This window comes from Melanaphis sacchari, unplaced genomic scaffold (genome assembly GCF_002803265.2).
Source record: "Melanaphis sacchari strain LSU unplaced genomic scaffold, SCAv2.0 Contig84_pilon_pilon, whole genome shotgun sequence".
Lineage (NCBI taxonomy): Eukaryota > Metazoa > Arthropoda > Insecta > Hemiptera > Aphididae > Melanaphis > Melanaphis sacchari.
This window is the reverse complement of record NW_020271599.1, coordinates 606,017-631,121: the sequence shown is the minus strand read 5'-3', so window position 1 is coordinate 631,121 and position 25,105 is coordinate 606,017. Positions and strand designations below refer to the sequence as shown.

General features: G+C 25.5%; 1 protein-coding gene across 1 annotated transcript in view; it reads right to left on the bottom strand.

The window, feature by feature from the left end:
* Window positions 1-24,637, bottom strand: part of LOC112602199 (carbonic anhydrase-related protein 10) — a 105,410-nt gene extending 80,773 nt beyond the window's left edge. Inside the window, exons 1-3 of the mRNA XM_025350156.1 lie at window positions 24,457-24,637; window positions 23,812-23,900; window positions 423-470 (exon numbers count right to left, since the gene is read on the bottom strand). Of these exons, the coding sequence (XP_025205941.1) occupies window positions 423-470; window positions 23,812-23,878 (115 nt within the window). The 5' untranslated portion in view covers window positions 23,879-23,900; window positions 24,457-24,637. The remainder of the gene's footprint in view (window positions 1-422; window positions 471-23,811; window positions 23,901-24,456) is intronic.
* Between the last annotated feature and the right edge of the window lie 468 nt (window positions 24,638-25,105).

Here is a 25,105-nt window from a genome sequence, read left to right as displayed (position 1 = left end):
ATATTTTAAAATTAAAACTACTTAGAAAGTATTACGTTGCCTTAAAGTCTTCGGATCGCGCGTATAATTTGTTCAAGTTTGAATCGCGATTATTAAGTATAGTAGTCGAATTCAGTAAAAACCTTAATTAAATCTTTGTGCGCACCAAATTCATAAGCTAATTTTATGTGCCGTCATACGGTGCACATTATACTGCAAAATATCAAATCAATAAGATAATAACAATAATTTTCCAGTGTAATTTATTTCATGTAATTTGTTTTCGCCACCGCGTATGATTACATCGATCGATCGTATTTCGTCAACAGCTATCGCAGTATAACAATTATAGTTATGATAATAATAAATGTACCTAATGACATAATAATAATAATAATAATAATAATAATAATAATTGTAATAATAGTGTATAATAACGATACCTGATATTCCGTCGTACGTCCACCACTCGTCCCAACTGGCCTGAACGCCTGTAACAACATAATAATGCACAAAATCAATAAATTACCTACTCGATAATATTATAACATGTTGTATTATTCGCGAGATATGTATAATAATATGTACAATATTTACATTGGTTTAACAATAATAATTAGATACTTTACTCGTAAATTTGTGTATATGATAATGCGGTTAAAGGTTAAATGTGTATAAAGTTATACATGACGAGGCACCCACGATGTCAACCCGTTGTATTAGTCCCCGTCGGTTAATATACATACGTATATGTGCGTTTAGACGTATAGATTATATTGTATCTGATCGATCAATCAACTTTTCTTGTAATGTTCACAAAATATGTAATAATATTATAACTAGAGTCGTGAACTTGTTTTCAAAAATGCATTAGTTTTTTCATAGCCTAAACTCTATAGCATATTATAGTTTCCTCAGTACGAAATTTGCAGAATTAGATAAACAAATAAACTCAATTTTTGGAATTTTCGTTTTACATTTTTAACACTAATTTTTTAGGTCGTTTTTTCGATATTTTTAGTTATTATTATTCCGTAAATTCACACATTTTATATATTTTTTTAAAGTTTTTATCTTATTTTACATGTTCTGTACACTGTACACACATTGTACTTAATTAGTTATAACTTAAATTCAAAATAAGTATAATACATTTAATTGATTTTTATATCTTCTAATTCTACCGACCTACTTGTAGTTTAATTTTTACTTATTTTTTTTTCGATTAGAATACACTTATAAGGTTTTTAACTGATTTTTATTGTGTATATTTTAAGATCTTTTATGCAATAAATTCACAGCTTTAATTATATTATTATGAAAATAATATATATATTTATACAGATTGTAGTGGTTTTTTCTCTGTTCACTCTCTCTCTCTCTTTCTTACTATGTTTCTCATACACTCCGCCCAACATGCTTCCGCCTAATAATAATAACAATTTATGATAGTAGGTTTACCTACGGCCGATGATGTTATTTTTTTCTCTTATATAGGTTTCTGTTCTTTTCGTTATTTTGACAGATAATAATCGTTTGCGAAGATAATAATAATAATACTATTATATTACCATACAGACATTCTCTCGACGATAGTATTATAATAGTGTCGGTTGCGGCGGTAGGACAATAATTTCCGCTTACGCTCCGAAAAATCCTTTTAAGTATAGCATGAGAAAATACGCCACTCGTCTCCGATTGACTTCCACCGTTATATCATGTACATTTGTGGCGGCGGGCAAAAGGATGAGCGGATATGATATTCGTTCGGCGGCGCCATCGAGTCGGTTTGTACTGCCAACACCGATTAATCTGCTCTCCGCGCAACCACCCCTCTTCTTTCGTATATTATACACCGTCCCTAGTTTTATTATTGTTGCCGCTTTTCTGCACATACACACACACACACACACATACAAATACATACGTAGTTTTCACCGAGAGATATATTTTAGTTTTTATTTTTTCCCACTCACCCGCTCACTCATCTCTATCCATTTATATTCTCTCGCATCCCCATCGTCCTCCGAAGAGCGACCCTTATGTAGACTACATAACTGAACTGCCGTTAGCGTTTCCCTCGCGGGCGCCTGAAAGACTAGACGAAGTCCTGCCCCATGGCGTCGTTGTCGGCTGCAGCAGTAAGTTGTCTTTTCGACAGTGTATATCTTTATAAAAGAAAATGTTTACGATTCGGCCGTTATACTCTTAACCCGCACACCCACCGACCAACCGACAAACAGACGACATTTATTAATATTATTCGGTCAAATCGATGCGCAAACCATAATATTATCATATTTACGCGTGCTGTATATTTTGCTTAACGTGTTATCCATCGTGCCAAGAGTTGCGAACATCACTCGAAACACACATCGTCCACACCCATCCTACCACCCTTCAAACTGTCGAGGACGTGACCCCGCCAGCACTCGTCGTCTCCTGCTCTCATCAGTCACCCACTTTAAGGCGTAAAACAATAACGTGTACCTATAAATACTTAACACTCGTAAACGATTGTCATTTCGTGTGACGTGATTTGTATGCCGTTTACATTGTTTTTTCATTACTGGTTATCCCTACAAAAATGTGCAATAACTCTTACACGAATTATATTCTTAATTCATCAAGTTTTTATAATTATTATTTTTTAAATAGTTAAATAATATAAATCATGAAGAAACAGTATTTTCGTAAAAAAAAAAAATTATAATTATACGTGCATTTACATTGTTAATATTATACGAATGAGAATTGGAGTTGATCGAATCTGTTTTCACCGTGTTGTATACGATCGAATGGTGATATTGGATAAAATATCATATGTATTATAATATTGAAAACTCGACGATTCTCATAAGTTCTAAAACATCGTTATTTGCCATACAAATAAAATGCATCATAATAGGTACGTCAATATATTACACGAGTATAGTGCACGTCAGAGTATGGATCGTTTAAAAAAGATAAAGTTTAATAAAGGAAAAGTAATCCATTAGTAAATCACCAGGACATGTTTAAAAAAAAAAAATTGGTAAAAAAAAAAAATACATTAAGACGGTATTGTGCGAGACCAGAATCATTCACATGGAAATATAATCAAACTGAATAAGTGAAAAACATTCCAAAACAAAACCTAACACTCCGTATATAAAAATAATAATATAATAGTATCTAAATATGAAACACGCATATCGTACGCAAAGTATTTAAGTACAATGTAATATGCACTCAAAATACATTTTCTCGTGAAACCCACACAAAAAACTCTGAATGCAAACCAAATTATTATGACGACTTCGCGTTGCCAGTCAGTAAGCTTTTGTGACTCATCGTTAATAACTTAACGTACGGTTACGTAATATATAGCGGAAAAATGTACAACATAATATAATAATATTATAAATTATTATTACAATGACAATTATTGTTATTCGTTATACGTTTTCATCTTAAATGCGGTATTTTTTTTCAACGAATGAGTACATGCGACATTGGTCGAATTAAATCGTAGGTATGCGAACGATATATTTAAAATAAATTCGAATAACTCTTTAAATAAACAGAGTTAGGAGTTTTCTCAGTACGCGCTTGCCTTTATAAAATAGAATGTGTTTTCTGGATGCGCATGGCTCACGCTCGTGAAATCTAAACGTAACAATATATTACGTAAGAATAACGATTGCAAGAATACTTACCTATAGAAAATTACTATTTCTTCGTAGTAATTATAGGTAGAGTATAGTAATTAAGCATCTACTTAAATTCGCATTCGCGTTTAATATATTTTTATTTATTTCCGAAACAATATTTATTTTTATTATTATTAGAACTTTTAAAGCCTTACGCCCTTATCTATTTACACCTATTTGGTTATAACTTATAAGGTAGTATTTTAATTTTAACTCCTATTTAATAAACTTCTAGCTGTTAAACGTCTTCCACTGTTACCTCTGGTCGTTTTTAAAAACATCACACCCGGAAACTCTGTGCAGCAATCATGATTCAAACACGTATTTGTCATCACATTCGGACAGGGTTCACACGGTCTATATAACACGATATTATTATGTGCACGTTTTTTGTAATAAAACTAAGCGCGCGGCATCATATCATTAAACATTTGATTTGAATTAAAGTATTACGAAACGATGATAAACGGGAAACGGTTACCTATTACCTAGTACGTTTTTTTTTTTTTTGTACACGATTATATATATATATACCGTAGACGTGTGTTTCTAGCCATGATAAAACAATAATGACCATAATAATAGTATTATCGTGGTATGTGAACGTGTCACACAAATATATATTTGGGCTTAACATTATCAGAGTTAAACATTGGCGACGGATGTTTTGAGAGTTCTCGATTTTTCAGTATCGCACTCAAACTAAAAAGTAAAAGGCAATAAGTTTTTTCTTATCCCAATCTTATTGAAAATGAATAAGACGTGTAGAACTCCTAACAATTAATTTTACAATATGACTATTCTTAAAAAATTGTTAAAAAATGTACAAAGTTCTTTAACCGTGATATTAACTTATTTTATTCTGATAGATGTATGGATAACTATTCAACACTGATTGATGGTTTGTAATATTATAATATACAGAGCGATTTATCAGGTAGGTAGCAAGCATGCGTTAAATCACTCTGTATAACATGTTAGAAGATATTTAGTATAACAATAATAAATTACGTATGTATAATATACAAATACCGGACATTCACTAACAATAACACTGATGGAATACAAATTAAGGATGATTGTATAAATTATTTTAGTAAAGACTCAACATGGATTAATTGCAACATCAAATATCGTTAAAAATGTGTAACAGAAGTCTTAAATTTACAAATGATCACATTATAAATCTACATCAAATAAATGGATATAGCAGTTTGTGTGAGACCAAATAAACAATGTATTTTGGACATAGCCTAGCTTTTCAATGTTAAAAAAAGCAGCGATAATACTTATTAAAATTATTTAAAATAACATTTTAATCAATTTAATATTAAGTATTGAATTATAAAATGGATTAATATTATTTTCTTTTAATAATTAAAATCGCAGAGTAAAGTAAAAATGTATTTTATAACCTTTAAGACAGTGATTTTAATGTTATACATACTTTCATAAACATCTAATTTATTGTAATAGCATATTTTTGCTACCTTAACGGCTTAATAAATATTCAATATATTTTGATTTTTTCTTTTATGAAATTTAACATAGAAATATTTTATTATTCTAGACTATATTTCCTCACGAACGCACAAGCACAGTGTGTTGCTATTTAATTTTATGAGCTCGTTGATATAAAAAATGTACTTCCTTACCAGAATTAAAAAAAAACTGTGGTTAGATTAAAGTTAGATAGGTTTTAAACAAAGAGTAAACTGGTGGATACGCAAGATGACTTAACTCCCCTACTTCTGACTGCGTTTAAAAAACGCCCTCTTTAAACATTTCTGCAAAATTTTCGCTGTCGCGCTCATAACCACTTAAGCATTAATGTTCTATTAAAATAATTTCTTTCGTTAAAAATAATTATGTATTTTCGAAATATTATGTCTCATTAAGTTATTTTATTGAATATTATTTAATTTGATAAAAATATAATTATTATTATCTTAAGTACTTACAAACTTAATTAAACAATTTATTTTATCATCTCACTCTTTTATATTATGTTTGATTAAATATATATTTTTTTTATTTTTTATAAGTTTTTTCATTATATATATTACATTTTATTCGGAAATTTAGATGTAAGCATTTAGAAAATAAATATGAGTAATGTATGTCCTATACAAATAATGATTCAATTATATTTATACTGTTTTATTCTAAAACATACTTTTTTAATTAAGATTATATATTTTGTTATACCTATAATTATTCCACATATAACTTTTGGATAAACAAGTGCTAGAATTTGAATTAAAACAATAAACAGCAAACAAAAATGTATATGTTAATTAAATTAATTCCATCAAGTAAAACTGCATTTATACAATTTACACATAATAGAAGATTAGAAGTACTATAATAAATATAAGGATTTTCTCTTACTCGCCATCGGTGTAATAATTCGATGTAATTACAATATTTAAGATAAAAAAAATATTTAAATTTACACGGAACTCTTAAAATAATATATAAAGCACAATGTCATAGCTGTGTGGTAATCATTATAACTTCACATAATTTAAAATACAATTGACTGTTCCAGTAAAAAATTAATCAAAACAAAATCATTCCGCGTTCAATATTTCAGTTACTAATAACCGTAAGAAGCTAACAATACTGGGAAATTTAAATTATACCACTTGCATGTTGTCGTGGTATTATAATATTGTGTACATTGCAATATTATTAAATTGATGATGAAACGTTTTGGAAGACGATTACCACAAAATCCCGCTGTTTGCCGTCGTTATTAACCAATGTGAGTCTACAGACGTGGATAAACCACCGCCGCCACCACTCCTAGGTGCGCCACACACCGCCCCGAGGGAAGAAAACTTCAATCCTGTAAGTCCGCAGCGGTGTGTGTATAATGCATAATGATATAATGAGCCGAGTGTCGAACACCATCTGTCGCATGTCAACACAGTGGTTGTCGCGCCCGCCGGTGCCATCAAAGATATTATACACTAGACGGACGTCGAATTATCATCATTACAATTATAATGATTCTGATAAACCACGAATGCGAACAGGTCACGAGGAATACAATATATTATACGAAACTATATTATTATACGGTTTCTGGTCGATAATATGTTTTCTATGCAGGATTTCGTACACACGTGCAAAACCAACGTTTCGTATTTACAGTATGGTCCACACTTGGTTGCGGAAACTCAATTGGCGAGAGCGATTGATGACATGATCTGGTTACGATATTATTAGTCACAGGAAATTTGGCAATAAACATTCATATTGTCATACCCTATAATAATTTATCATAAAAACATTTTTTTTTTTTTTTTAAGGGAGAAGATATGAACAAAATCTAAGTCAAGTGTACATAATACTATAAACGATACACGTACACGGCATTACAAAGTAAAATGTGTGTAATACAAATATTATACAACTTTGTATAAAATAGAAATAAAAATCGTGAAAAAAAAAATATAGTTTTTACTTTTCCCAATACCTCAAGCTATTAGATTATAGACTACTATCAAGATTTTAATATTATTTTCTGGTAATATTCCACTATTCTATAATAAATAAATTCTTATGTTATACATATACTGGACAGTGTGATTTACAGTTGTTCTGAAAATAAACATGTAATTTTTTAAAAGTAAAAAAAGGACGGCATGTTTATAAAACCATGGAATACATATGTGTTAGAATGGAACAAATGTAAACACTACATTTTGAAGTTGTATTAAATATAATGGTATTACCAGTAAATGCTCGTTGGACTCGTTATTAGATATTACACGATTTCCCGATATCGGTAGTTCGATTAAAATAAACTAAAAAAGCCGAACACGCGGTGATAGTTGTTAACTGTACAATGAATGCCTTACAATATTTTAATAAAAACAAAAAACTAAAAAAAAAAAAAAAAAATACTCAACGAACGTGCATTTGGTTGTGACGGCTGTATAAAAGAAGATAAAAAAAAATAAAATACCGACCCTCTAAATGCTCCACGCAGTTAGGTCTACTATTATAGGTGTTCCTAGATAAATAATAATAATAATCCTTTTACATGATCTCATCTTGGAGCTACGAAAAAAATAGCGATGCAACCATGAAAGAGGGTGCGCAGATAAGAACGAGAGCGGAAAAAAAACCCATACCGCTCTGTATACCACTTCGGTAGTAATTATTAGAACCGCGATTACGGGGAGTTTAAACGGTCTCCTTCTGTTCTCTTACCCACCGTTACCGTTACCGCCGCCGCCGCCGATAAAAACGAGATTTCCGCAAAAACGGCGAAAGCTTTTCATCGAGACCGTTATCAGATGACTTCCCTCATACTTCTCATGTGCGTTATACGAACCTCTTAAAACTGCAGTTGCTATGAAAAATCTATTGAGCGGACCATAAAAAAAAAAGAAAAATAACAATGATATATATATATATATACTATACTTTTGCAAACATTTTATATGTTGACACATTCGAACAATACAATTTTTCAATCATTGCAATCACTAATAAATTATTATCCGTGATTCCTAAAAATGGTAGGTATGATTTAATAAGTATAATCGCAGTTTTAAATAAACGAAATGCACAGTTTATACAGATAACTCTAATCCCGATTATAAATACATATTTTATCACATCTCATAACTGTTTTGGTTGATAAAAATACAAAAACGTTTGTATGTTGAAAAATATTTCAATTCATAAACACAAATCTATAAACGTAGACTTTAACTTTCAACATCAAAAGTTTGGAAGCTTACAAAAAAAAAAAAAAAATACAGGTGATAAAAAAGATTTCTGAATTTTACTAAAAATCTATTTCTTTTTTTATCTATACGTATAAATTATTCTAGTCCGGAGATCAAAACTTTTAAGAAAGTTTCTGCCTCATTTTTAATACATGTATTACTTTATTTTATACGTTAAGCTAGAAAATAGAACTTTTCACAAAAAAATAAGTATCTTAAATTATAATATTATAATTATTTCTTAAATTAAATTCATTTTATACAACATCTATATATTGTTAAAAACCATTTTAGATGTAAATAAAGGGAATGGTTCTGCTTTTATAACGGAGTAATGTATAGGCAATTCATCAACATTAATGTTGTGATTCCCTTAGTATAATTTATAATTATTTATATAAATATGTAAATATGCAATGATATTTCCCAAATATTGTTTAACATTTTCAATCAATAGATAATTGTTTAGACATTTTTAAAACACCATTATTGTTTTTTATTACATATTTTTAGAAATATGAGTTTGTATTATACAAAGTATTAAACACATGGTATAAAAAAAAAAATCAAGACGTTAAAATGTAGTTATTATTGTCATAAATAATAATTTTATTATTTATTATTAGCATTTATAATTGGAATACGTTTATTTCCCGTCGCGTTTTCATTCTAAAAATATCTATACCAGGGTAATTTCATCCCTATCGATTTAATCGAATTGTATATTGTTATTGATGTTATTGTATATTTTGATATTTTAAATATTAATTAATAAGTTATAATCATTTACCAGTATTCGATACCCAATGTCTTCTTGTGGTTGCTACTGCTTACTTGCCTACTGACTACTTTATACTTGCTTTAATATTCTGATTAACCATTAAGTTAAACTTAAAAATGGGTAATCAACAAATTTCGATTTATATAAAAAATAAAGTATAAAATATTTATTTTTTTAAAATTTTTGATGTTAAATATAAGTACTTAGTACTTACAAGAAGCAAAATGTGGAACTAAAATGTTAGTAGCTATATTATTAAGATAATTTAAATCCTAATCCATTTTGAAATTGATTATTTGATATTTTAAGAATATAGTTGAATATAAAATATGAATTGTAATTAAAATATTTTAAATTTAAATTATTTCTAGTCACTAGGTATATGAATGTAGCATGACTAAATATTAATTTGATGAATTTAACTTAAAATAATTCTAGCATAATGTATTTTTTAATGTTTTCTGACCTTTAAGACATTTTTCAATTAATTAATTTTAAAATGATTCATATTTCATAATTAACAATGGTTTTATAACCTGTGTGAAATTTCCAATAATTTAAGGTACTTACTACAAGGTTCTATACGGTGTAATATGGTATTATATAAAAAAAAAAAACCATATTTTATTTTATAAGTATATTATAATTTGAAACCATTTTTGTTAATTGCCTTTTCTGTGAAATTTGATATTTATTTTAATAATAAGCTATTTATATTTCCTACCACAGTAATTGATACTATAATGAGAGGTCTTTAAACTTATATTTTTGGTATGTGTAGTTAAGATTTCTTATTAAAATATAAAAAAACATTTTATAGTAAAACTGTTTAAAATTATAATGTTAAAAAAAAGTAATTTTTTCAAATTACAAAAAAATTTTTTGAACATAATAGTAGATATTGTACTTATATATAATTTTAAGAATATTCAAACTATAGGTGACAAATTTTGAAATACATACAGATAAAAACTATGTTAACATACTTCTATGAATAAAAAATTAAAGGATATAAGTATGTACAAGATTTAATAATTACGAGTATCATCCAGAAAGTAAGGTTACAACATATGTTTAACATTGAAAAATTAATTTATTTTAATAAAATTTTCAAGATAAATTTCAAAATATATCATTATTTCTCTTCATAAATTTTGGTTAGATCAATTAATTTTTGTAGCCTAGGGACCAGATTTTGTGTACTCTCGAAATACACTTCCGCTCCACCTCCCGAACCCACTTTTCGACAGCATTCTGGACCTCCTAATCGTTAGAAAATTGTTATCTACCTTATAACTTCTTCAATTTATTGAAAATATAGTAATTCGATGGTACCAAGTCTGAAAAATAAGGTGGATGAGTCACAATATTTCATCCAAATGAAATAAGCAAGTCCTGAGTGAGATGAACGGTATGAGGTCTGACGTTGTCATGAAGGCATTCCTTCATACACACAAGTCTTCTTTTGTTATTATTTTTTTTTTCAACTTCTTAAATGTCTCACAATGTAGGACCCTCGTACTATATTAAATTACTTACAAATTTATATATCGTAACTAAATTTAACGTGTTAACTTAGATTTTATCATTGAAAAATTATACCAATACGAGACAAAATTTTAAACTGAATATATGGGTATATTAATTAGTAAGTATATTAAGTATATTAATTGGTTTAACATAATAATTGATTATCAACAAAATAATATACGTGAACACTTTTTATCCATAAATATAAGTAAGCAAATACTTTTTAGTCAAATTCAAATATTTGTTGGTATAATAAATAAAACTACGGTCATTTAATTCAAAAGTATATGAAACATTTGATATTTTTAATATACACTCATATTTCATTCCATATAAATATTTTATTATCATTATGTGAGTACTTGTGGGAATTGTTGTTAAATCTATAAGTATTATTTTATGTAGTTTGAAACACCATTTTTTAATATTTCAAAACTAAAAGTAAATAATGCCAAGGAAATTGAATTGACTTTTGAGTGACATTCGCGTGTACTTAAAAAAAAATAAATGTACACAACAAATTTAAACTATCTAACTTCATAACTTCATATGAACACAAAATAATTAACATGCATCATTTATTAAACCATAAAATACTTTAACTTGAATGTAGAAAATTATGTTTGCATAGAATATGCTGAATTGCATACCTATGTAAAAATGTTGTTATAGAATCTAACTTTGGTTTGAAATAATAATGAACAAGTATTGAATTTATAATTATATTTTTATTTTTTGATAATTTTAATATGACGTAAACATAAAACTATCGAAATATGTAAATCGCTTTCAGTGAAATTGAATAGAGAAATGTCATTAAATTTGTTTTAATGGTATATGCTATATTACATCTATAACATTGGCGATAATTTTATTTTTCTACAAGCTCTCGCGCATAAAAATAGTTAAAATATGAATATACGTGTAAATATATATATATATATACCTACATAAATTTACATCCTATTGAAAAATTACCTATAGCGACTCAAGTGTCAGCATAATGTCACTTATTAGAATTCATAAGAAATGTGCAGTTTATGGCACCGACAAATGGTTTTGAAAAACACGAACGGTTAGCATCGTTCCCCGAATCTCAAAAGTGAGAACTACTTCTATGACTATTATTGCTCTTATATTTTTGTGTATGTATTTTTTTTTTTTACTATATGAATCTCTCGTTCCGGTACGGTGCACCGGGATGTTTCTACGTCTGAAAAAATATAGGAAATAATATAATAACTGGTTCGCAGCACACGCACACGGAAGAGACTTTTGCTTCAGTGATTCGCAATCAACTTGGTCCTTAGACGAAAAACAACAGCTTTCGTCCGCATCGCGGAGTCTATATAATAAACATCCCTATATACCTTATACGTATAGCCATGTATGTGTGTTCGTGTGTTCGTGTGATAAGTCTGTATGTGTCTGTGTGTAATAAACGATACCGGCTGCCTCGAGGGCGTATCGGCGTTAGGTCGAATTATTTTTATTTCTAAAAATATTATATCCTATATCAGAAAGGCCGAGAAGAACAACTGCGACTGGACATGTTATCGACATTTCTATATTTTATACGCATATAGATATAAAACGAGTTTTGACTTCTAAGGTGATGTATTCACCTTATTAATTATTATATTAAATAAACATGGTGGAACTGAAATTATTAATACTCTCTAAAATATGCATTTAATCATTTATTTTATTTGAATTAAGAGTAAACTTAATAAATGCTGTAACACATAATGAGAAGTGACAAAATGTGATATCATGGTAAATTTAAGGTCATTCGATTAAAATACTTAAATCTCACACTAAACAATTTTATAACATAAATAAAAAGGATTATAGGCTGAAATTTCATATTTTATTTCCTTATTTATTTTAATTAAAATATACATCTAACTACAAAAATAAATACTATTTTTTTTTTTATATATAACAAATAAGTTTTTATTATAGTAATGTGGAAACTGTATTGACTACAAAGTTTCAAGACCCCCGCAAATGATATATATTTTTTTAAATTATAAAAAAATAGACAAAATCATTAGGTATTTTACGCTAAAATGTCTAAAAAACAAAAAAAAAAACATTATGCATGTGCATTTTTAGTGTTTTTAGGTTGCCATACGAAAAATGTATAAGAAATGTATTACGAAATATATTAAACTAAATTTTTTAAATTTAAAAGTTTATATATATTTAATTTAATCATAATTAGTACATATTTACGATTTTGTTAAATTTTGTACTTAAAACTTTATAAAAAAATAAGTTGTGCATATATATAATCCATATTAATGATTTTCTTTATGAACAACTTATATAAAATCTTGTATTAAATTTCCAAGCTTTTGGTTGAATCTAAAATGTTTATAAACACTTAAGTAAAAAAATTCAAAAACTTTAAATGCATATAAAAAACTTAAAACTAGTTTATATATTTTAAAAATTGTATATGTATGTAAAATAATTATGTAGGTAAATTATAGGGAAATTAGCAGCTTATGTGTTTATATGAAACTCAAATCAAATATGTTTTGGTTAACCAAGTCTATGGTTGGTAAATTTAATTTTTTTTTTTATTTTTAGATTAGGCTTTAATGACAATGGCTGTTAGCCTATAGTTGGTTTTTACTGTAAAGGATGGCATAGTTATAGGTATATAATCATTAAAATACTGATTTTCGTTTGAAATAATGAAAACCAAATTGAGTGTACGCAGCGAAACGAATGCACATCAAATTAGATAGCCCTAGAAATAAAAAAAAAAAAGATTTTTTTGTTCGTTTGTCTAAAACAGATAATCGTAATTGGCAATACTTCCGAATTTTTTAATTAAGATTTTTAGTAACATTTCTATTGTACATCCAATCAAAAAACCGATTAAAACCCTAATCAAACATTTGTTCATCACTGCTTGAGAATTGTCTAAATGTAAATATATATATATACTTATATATGAATTGGTTGGGTTAAGAATGAGGAGTTTAAAATTGCATTTTAAATTCCGTCACGTCTCACCCTACCATTTTTTCATGCCGTATGCTTCAAGCCTGTAAATGTCTTTACTTCAAATAACATGTAAATTAGATTACTACACGAAGGTTTTTTTGCTTTTTAAAGATAAAACTTCGACAACACAATTGATTGTGACATATGTTTGACTATTGCGACCCGAGACCAAAAAAATATAAATATTCTGTGTAGATGAGTAAAATAGAACTATTACTACTACCGTCGTAAACGTTGACACATGAATGCAATAAGCGTCTTCATTTCTATATATTTTCAAATTAAAAAATAACACTATAGGTTATAAATTATAATAATATATATAGGATAATAGATGTACTATCTTCAAAGAAACGATGCAATTAACCGTTGAATAATTTGGAACAATTTATAATTTAATTAATTTTGCCCTACCGTTGACTAAAAATTATAAAATTTTAAATTTTAGTTAGTTATTGAATTATTGAAATAATGATTATTATAGTCATTTATAGACTACTATTTGATAATCTAAAATAATAACATATTATATATATATTAGTATTTTAAAATAATTATAATTACACGACGATGTAAAAGTATAATTATTTTATCAAAAAATGCAAATATCAAAATAGGTTAATCTAAGGTACCTATTCTAAAAATACAACATATACGATTGTATAAGATATAAAACTGATAATTATTATATTTAACAAAAAATAAAAATCGTGTATTAGTGTTTTTGTACTGTTATTAAGTATCCAAAAGTCAAAATTTATTTTTTAAATCAATAAAATTTATAAATAACATTTTTTTCTTTCTAAATTTAATAAGCTGTATACTACCAAAACAAATAATAATAAATTATCATTAAAATCTACCTCTGTAACTTTTTATTGTTTATTCAAAGATATAATTGATATGATAGAATACAAAAAAATGAGTGATAAAACAAAATAATAAAGCTTTTACAATGAATACTTGACAACATAATGTGTTATATTAAAGAAACTCAATCAATTTCTATAAGTTTTTTTTGTTTACAAAATACTTCTAGAGTACATAATAAAACTTCTGAAAAACCTCGATCTTAATAACTTTTTTCAAATCACTATTACAAGTATATACCTGCCCATCAAATAAGTGAGTTTAGAATCTGTTATAGCAGTTAATGACATTTCCATTTTTTTTTTTTTTTTTAAATATTGTACATGTAAAAATGGTGGAAAATGGAAATTCATTCTAAAAAACAAAATATTGTATTTAATAGAAAAAAATAAAGCAGTTTTACTAAAAAAATTCTATAGTAATTTTAAATAGCAATTTATTATATAAAAAAATAAATATTACTTAAGATTTAAGAAGTATAAATACTTATTCTTTCTCAAGACGTTACTACTTCTTTATAAACGTCTATACATTTTAAAAACACTCAGACATAATTATATAATTATATATAAATCATTAAATAATGGATAATTTTTAAAATAATAGCATTACTACAATAGAATTAATGAATTTTTTTATTAACATCAATATTAATTGATACATTTTAATCACTACAAACGACAAAATATGAATAAGATATAATTCTTATTTTAATAAAATAACCCTCAACTTAGTTTTTAGATGTAAGCAATATTATATATTAACTATGGTAGCATACACATTAGAGCAGGGGTTCCTAACATCTTTTCACTTAACGGCGCACTTGATCGTTTTACAATATTTCACGGCACACTTAAATTAATAATAATAATATATATTATCATAGTAATATATAATATATATTGTTTTTATCAAATAATACAAATTTCATGTGATATTTGTGACTGTTTTTTTTTTTTTTTACATAATTCTTCTATTCGGGGTGAAACAGTTGAAACAGCAATACATAAACTAGATTTTAAAAAAACTTAATTTTAAATAGATTAAATTTGATTATTTTGATTTAATTTTTTTTTTGGCTAAAACTCGGTTTAAGATGAAAAAAAATATAAAAAAAATAAAAATAATTATTTCAAAAAATTAATTAAATTTATTTATTTATGTATCATATCTACAAATTTTATTATTTACTATAAAAATATTTTTTTCTTATACATATTTTAATAGATTATTTATTGATTCTTTAGGGCATAAATTCATGCACATTTCAAGGTTTTGTAGGGCATGAAGTCCCTAGCCCTAGTTATTATAGTATGTGGTAATAATCAATGCAACTGCTTGTAATAAGTACCCGTATCGGGTATTATCGGATGTATATATAATAGCTGTTTTATCTGGATATTTTATCAATTTTTATTTTAAAGGGAATTTCGATGTCAATGCTATTATAAATATAAATTATAATTTCGATTAATTTATTTAGCACACATAATAATACAAAAATTACACCGCACACCTAAATAATTTCGTAGCACAGTGGTTGGGAATCCCTGCATTAGAGTATATATTATGTAATTTAAATATTAAACATTAAGATGTGTTTTTAGGTATTTTATATTACTTTGATTTATTAATGTGTAAATATTAACATTTTTCAAAGAATTAAACACTCATGCCAATTTAAAAAATCGAACAACCTTAAAAATTTCTAATTGAATATTTTTACATGTTTCAAATAATATTAATTATTATTTTAAAAACTTTATAGCTGTGTTTTGATGATCATTTATTGTTTTTGGAATATTTTCAAAGTGTTTCTGAAACATTATGGAATCGTAATCATTCACATATTATGTTAAGGATTTATATTATCTTAGAAAACTAATAACTTTACGTAATTTTTACTCAATTATAATTCGTATAGTACAAACCGAAGAAAATATTTTCACATCAGGTTACGTTTAAAAAACAGCGAGACGTTTAAACGAACAGGATAAAAAAAATCGAGTAAAATACTTCCATTGAATTGATTGAAGAGTATAAGCTTTGGGCGTTCCGCTTAAAAGATATGAGGCTATTTTCTTATCAAGATATAAGGTTGATTGACAGTATTTTACTCACCTACGATGGGTGAAAGAGAGGTAAAAAATGGAGAAAACCTCCGTCTACTGTAATTTTTTTTACATTTTCCCCCTTTTATTTCACACTGAAACAAAAAACTCTAGTTGATTGATCGAATGTGGGTGTAACCACATAAAATCTCGAACAGTTTTTGCCACTAATTACAGATAACAATTTATTATAATACATTATGTTTTCAAAGGTTTATATTAGAATACAAACCACGTGAAAAACACATAGCACATATTTGTGTTTTTATGTTGAAATAAAAATATCCAAGTGTCTTAACGTTATTGCTTCAAAAACTTTGATAGTCTCGGTTAATTATGGTAAAATTTCTATTCATAAAACATTGTTTTTCACCAACCACTGGTGTATTATTAAATCTGACTGACAAGACAATCTATCAAAGTCTACTTACTGAAAACTTCCTACAATATAAACACATTTCCTCGGAAAAACAACAGATTAATTCACTTCGCTCTTAATACTATTACCACCTCTAAAATTATAGAGCCTATTTTCTTTTGCTTCCATGACATTGTAAGTTGAAATTTTTAAAAACAATCCCTTTATTTTAGTTCAAGTTTTATTTTTATTTGTTTATTATCTCATACCATATTTAAACTTTATTTTCATGGTTTGAAATAAATAATCGTTTTTTTAGTTTTAAAATGTGAAATACATAGATACTATAATAGTCACTAGTTTTATATGACGTATTAATAATTATAACAATGTACGTACAACAAGCCTTGAAACTTTGATTAACATGCACGTATTGTGTATGCGTTTATCTTACACAATGTTTTTTGATCAATCATAATAATGCAACATAAAACTATAATATTATATTATTTAATTTATTTAATTTATAGATCGATTGTATAAAATTAACTTGGATTTTGAAAATTAAAGAAAATTGCTAAGTTACGTTATATTAAAAGTTACTAAGCAAGTAATTTGAATAAAAATAAGTTTGTTTCAATTAAATATGGAACCTAGGTTTATTAATTGTTTACTTTTAAAAAAAAATCGAATTAAATTCAATATATAAAAGCTTATCCAAACATATTTTTAATTGTAATAAATGCATTATTTTTAGTTTTTATCATAGTTTTACTTCAGCCTCATATAAAGTATTCAATTTCTATATGCAGTCATGGGGGACAAAAACATGTTCACAACACGTCTACGTGGAAAAGCTTTTCCGGGAAGATAAAGCTTCGGTTTGTTCAAGGGTAAAATGGAAACGAAAAAATAGAGGGAAGGAATTACTGTTTAAAAGGTTGGGTATTTTAACCGGAACTATGGGAGGGGGTTAGTTTTCTTATCTAAAACAGGAATGAATAATGATTGCCCAAGACCGGAACAAACGTACAAAACGTTATCCTCTGAGTTATGTTTTCAACAACAAAATCAATTGTGTCACCAATATTCAAAAAAAAAAAAAAGAATAAAACTACATTACGATAAATTATCGATAACGAATTTAGATGTATTTTATTGCAACATTATGAAGGTAGTCGAAATGTCACTATTATAAAATGTAAGTGACCCATTCGTCGTACATTATTAAATTGATAAATTCGTAGCTCACGTCTAATATAATTTATATTCCCTATAAACCTTCTTAAATAGGTCATCATATTAATAATATAGGTAGTGAAACATAACCAAAAAATAATAATATGATGTAGAAGAACCAGATTTGCTTTATTTTACATGTCATATTAAGTTTAATATATATTATCATATAGTCTACTCCAAAACAACATACATTACTAGAATGAATATTTGATTCAATGTTTATTGATTATTTAATTCTATGAAATTAAAGTAAAAGAACTATATAAACATATAATTTATCGGTACGCATTTTATTTCTCATTTACCTCTATTTAGTTTGATTAGTATTAGTATAAAATAATTATATTTCCATCTATCTATCTGCAGTATAATATTAAACGAGTTATTAATACAATTTTAAATTTTGCATTAATTGAAAATCATAGAACTTGAAAATAAATTAATTTCCATAAAACTAATTAATGATTATAGAATTTTATTCTAATTTCAAGTTCTCGTAAAAATCAACAATAAAAAAATAGTTCTCTGAAGTTTTATATGAAATGTATACGTATGTATAGTGTATAAACTTAACGAAGTTATAATCTATATGAAGAAAACCCTTAAAGTATTCCCGAAAAAAATCTATCGAAAAAAACTAAAAAAACATTACAATACGGGACACATAATATAGCTCATTGAAATTTACGAATTTACCAAATAATATAAATAGTGTATTTATAATAGGGATAGTTTTATTTAAGTATTTATAAAATTAACTATTATTTGACCTCAAAATGAGTTTAAAGAGATAGAGTACTTAATGTGTTAAATGAAGTGAGCGCGAAGAAGAAAATTGCCGGTTAAAAGTGGTTTACCGTGATTAGAGAGCATCCATCAAACCGACGCTCCTGACATCGAACTTGTCTGATAGCTTTTACCGTGTCTGCCACAGAAAAAGTTTTTCGATTCTCAACTTTTACGGATCAGTTAACTAGAATGAAAAACTTCGATACGTGGGAAAAAAATAAAAATGCTTAACTGGCTCATAAACTTAAAACTTGCCTAATTGTAAGTATCTGACAAAACTATGTAAACAACATTAATCTAATTCAGAGCATTTTTCAAAATGATAGACCTAAATTTTTAGTTACATAACGAATTTAATTCAAAATATTTTTAATCATACATATTCACATGATTGTTTAATCTATTAAAAAAATATATTTTATTTTGTTTAGAAAAAATTTTTTTAATCTTGCATAATAAATAAATAGGTGAAGAACTTGAATTGAAATCGTTTTAAAGTAGTTTTAACTATTGAAAAAATATTAAAAATATTTTATAATTGTCAAAGACATAATTTTTTTACATTTTCTGTAATAATACAATACACTATAAACTGATTACTTGCATGTTTGGTATTGAATTTTTATAAAATAATTATGAATACACTATTCTTAAAATTGGAATAATCGAATTATTTCAAAACACATGAAGTATTATACATACTCAATATATAAATTATACCTAAACAAAATACTAAACAGTGGATTATATATGTTTCTTAAAGTTTCTAAACAATATTATTCAACAATTTCATATATTACGTTTCTCTTTTCTTGTATTCTAGATAGTTTGTAAAAGCCAAAATAAGCCTTTGTTCTGAGAAAATCCTGTTAGAAGTTTGCAATGAAACAACTTTAAATAGTTATTTCATGAAAACTGTTCAAGAATAATAGATTTTTTTAAGTTTTTGATTCACACAAAATGTAATCTAATTGTTTACATAGTTTTTTTTAAATTATAATCGTAATAGTTGTTTAAAAAAAATAGTACAATTTTTCAAATCTTAATTTTTAATATCATTTAAGTATATTATAATCATGTATAATAAATATACGTACTTGTAATTTATGTATGCAATACAATAATTAGAGCACAAAGTTTATCCTAAAGACAATAACGTTTAATTTTGAGTCATTCAAATAGTGTTTGTTAAATATTTATCAATTATTTAATGATTCAGTTTTTAAATCATAGTAAATACTATTAAATTTTATGAATTTTTTATACATAAATTGGTACTTTATTTTTTTAGTATTGGTATTTTCATAGAATTTCTAATGCAAGTATTTGATTGAATGAATCAATAACCATAAAATAAAATCTTAGGCTTCCTATAAATCATCTTCATAATATTCACCTATAAATACACTTGTCTTATAATTTATCTACATAAATCAATTAGTTTAATTTTAATAGAAAAATTAATAGCTAAGACACATCTATTAAATGATTATCATTAAAACGTATACACATCACATCTATATGAATTTAGATTTAAATTATTGTTATGAATATTATGCTCAACTACATGTTCTTCTAACTTCTAACATACGTGCGGTCATGGTAAAACTAAGCATTGCGGACTGCGGTATTGTTAATATAGTTTGTCTTTGAATCTGTAAACCTAAACATATTTTACCAGATGACAAATTTCATCTAATAACATTTATGGAGTCGGTGATGACACCGTTTTATCCTCTCGCCTAACACACATATGAGAATTCCTTTCGTGGTTGTCTTCGCTTAAAATTCACAATAATAAACCATCCTTAGTTCTACCAGGAAAACAAACGACAACACTTGACTAAAGATATTTGATAACCCATTATAAATTATTCAACTATGTCAACATGATCCACATTATATACATCACTTATGTATTACATACTTTCAAAGATTGCACAGTCACCAAAATATTCAAGAAATGGACACGTTTGCACTTTAAACTTACTTAGTTGTTACGGAAAGTAATTAAAGTACTTTTTAATATTACAATATTCCAAAGTCGCTTTTATACTAAAGATTTATATGTTATATTATATTATTGGTATATTCATGATCAGATTTTTTTTAAGGAAATTTGTTAATTAATAAATGTATAAATATACTAAAAATATAATACTAAATTATTTGGTTTATGTAATTAAAATAACAGTTTCATTAAACATGTTATAATTAAAACAGACCATTTAAACTGTTTAGACGTTATTGAATGAAATACCTATAACACATAATTTAATTAGGATATTTCAACCAAAAAAAAAAGCCCCAGATTATGTATTTATTAAATAATTTAGATTTTAATATTATTTTTTATTCAGTATGTAAATGATATCGTTAATTTATCATTTCATTAAAATCAATTGGGTTATAATAAATATAAACCATAAACTATACTTGTTTATAGAATATAACATAATAATGTATAAATAATAATCATAGAAATGTAATAAGTCGGTAATTATATTAAATTAATTATAAGTATATACACGATACAATTAAATATAATTCAAAACATTAAAACCTAGAATTTCGACACTGAGTAGATTACTTTAATAGAAAAATATGTGTTAAATGTGGGTTCAAAAGTAAATAGTTGTACATGAAAAAAATTCTGAATGAAGAAAATCTGCGTATATTTTGAAGAATAATTTAATTTTTATAACGTATTTATATTTTTATTTAAATTTTCATAATTTGATAGGTTGAACTAATTGTTACCAAATTCTTGTATAAATAATTCGATACTTATAAAGTGATATATTATAAAACAGTATAAATTAGTTCATGGTATGAATATCGTAAAATTTTAAGTTAGACTTAAATATTATTTTAAAAATATAATAATTTTTGTAGAAAATTATAATATAATGAAAAATTTCAAGTTTCTAAAATTATTGTTTTTTAACTGCAACAAAATAACTTAAGCAATTAAGGAAAAATCATTAATTTTCGTTTACCTCTTCCGCCCTCAAAATGGTTTCGATATTTTTCATATAATTTTCAAATATACTAAATTGCTTAAAAAGAACCAAAATATTTTAAAATGATATCATGAAATAATAACTCTGATATAAATATTTAGTGAATATTTCAAGACTTAACAATTATTTTTTCTTTTTTTATCAATATCTAATTTGTCGTAAACTGGTATTCTTTTTCTTTCAATTTTTCCAAATACAAAGATAAGTACTAAGATTTTTTAGATTTTCGATCCCATAATTAAATCCAACTTAATTAAATTAGATTTTAACGTTAATACCTATCCTTAATGTTGAAAGTTATGAGAATATACTTTAAAGAGATACAAAAAATTCATTAAAAATAATAAAACATAAATTATTACAAAACCAAAAATATTACACTCTTTATACCACAAAATCTAAATCACATTCACATTGAATGATAAAAATATAATAACACATTATTCCTACATTAATATATAAATTTAAAGTACTAAAATATATAAAATATATTATTTATATCATTTTATATTCACCAAAACCTAAATTATTTATAAGAATCAAAATCATTGACATATATAACTATACAAGTATTAAACATTTTTTTTTCATGCATTGGTGGTTTGTAATTTATTTTAAGTACTTCAATAGATGAATTTTAAAACAAATAAAAAATTGTATTATTTCAATACAAAAGCTGCAATTAATTACAATACTTGTATCAAAAAAAAAAATGTAATTCCATTATTTTTAAATAAACTCTTTTTACAATATATAAGAACATAAAACATAGTGTACATTTTAATTGTATATTTTATTACTTACAACAACTAATTAAGGACCTATATTGTTATCTATTTATGAATAAAATCAAGTTTTAAATAATTGCGATCATCAAAATTAATAAACGAAAATAAAATTTACTTTAAATAAAAAATAATCATTCACAAAAATTGGATTTAAAAGGGTTAAACAAAATCTCAAGGGTTCTACTGCTTAGAGTGACGGGTTGAAACACTATCACGTTTAAAATCGAAATTCCTGACACTATAAAGTTGTTGTTAAGGTATTGCTATCCTTTAGGGATCTTTTCGTACTAACCTGATAGACCGGATTCGAAAAAGGTAAGAGGTAACTTATCAAATTACAGTTTAAACTTTGGAGTAAAGAAAAGTATTTTTAGAACATTACACGAAAAATTTTAAACTGCCGTCAAAAGATTTTTTTGCAAGAATTTAATGTATTATCACTGTAATATATTTTAAAAATGTTGAATATAATGTTATTTTTGAGCATAAGTTTATTATTATAGACATAGTTTAAAAAAAATTATTATTTAATTCAAAAAAAAGCATTATCCTCTTAAAAGTTTTGTTTTAAAACAAAATATCTATAACTATTACAACTTATCCGATCTATAATAATCTATTCACCAAAGATTAGGCTAACAATATATATATATATATATCAACATATTAATTGACGTTTTACTAAATATAACCTAATATATTAAATCATACATTTTTTTGACTTCATAAAATTTTTTCTACATAATTAATTTCCGTAATAATTATAAATATGATTACAATAATTTATATGAACATAATATCTTGTATACATACTATAAAAAACTAATTCCAGTTGTATAACTATTATTATATTTAGGAAAAATATATATTTGTACTCACCAAAATTTCCGAATGCAAGTATAAGACCAAAATGTATTACAAGTAATTTGACTGAATTTGAAATCATGACGAAATTGTGTAGTTCAATTCTAAAAATAAATGTATAAATTACTATTTAAAGCTTAAAGTGTCAAATTTTTCCGAATATGACAATTTTATGTTTATAATATCTTTTATTTTTGAAAAAATATATTCGTAAATTTTTAATAAATTTTTATATCTAAATATTTACTAATGAATCAATATAATATATATTATATATATAGTATATAATAGCTGTGTTACATATTTATGTATGTACGATTAGATACATATTTAGAGTATAAATACCATAAGATTGAAATAAGTACATAAATATCGATTTAAAATGTAATTGAGTAATAATTTTAATATAACCTTAGCATTATTACAATTTATAAAAGATTAAAGTAATTTAAGTTCGTGTTTTGAACATGGTTTCACAAAAAAAAATAAACTTGATGAGTTTTTAATACTTATATTTATTATATATAATGTATAATATACAATATATAAGTATATTTATATAATTATTAGTATTTTAAAATATATTATATTATTTATACCCAGAGATAATTAATATACGACTGCAGGTATCACTTACTGCGTGTTTATACTTTGACATACCTGTTTTGTTAGTACAGATTATATATAGATGTTCTTTATCATTTTATTGGTGATACATTATGTTTTAGACTATACATTTTCAATTCAAATTATTATTGTTATTTTTTTTTTTAATTTATAACGAAATATTTCGTAATTGGAAAAATACACAAGCAACGCGATACAGTCCCGGTCTGCGAGTTTGAAGCCAACTGGCCAACGTGCTGACAACGTGATTGGTGTGTCGCACAACCGCGCAGGACTAAAGCGTCGGAATATAAGACGCCCACATCCCTTCGCACACGCTCACTAGACAAACAAAACAATTTACAAAAAAAAAAAAATAGCTAATACGTGGTGATTTGTGAAACTTTTATTAACAATTTAATTCATTCGTGTACAAAAAAATAATAATAATAAATAAATGTATTAATCTAAATCGATTAATAAAAATATATGACATATCTAAATCAAAGTTATTATTGAACTTAATTTAAATTTTCATAGTGGTGCTTTCCATTACCGCACAAACATAACCTAACCTTCTTTAAAATAAATTATTTATATAAAAAACAAACAATTTAAAAATATTATATAGAAATTATGATACATATATAAATATAATACATAATATAAATTATTTGTATATATGAATACACTAATGTGTATT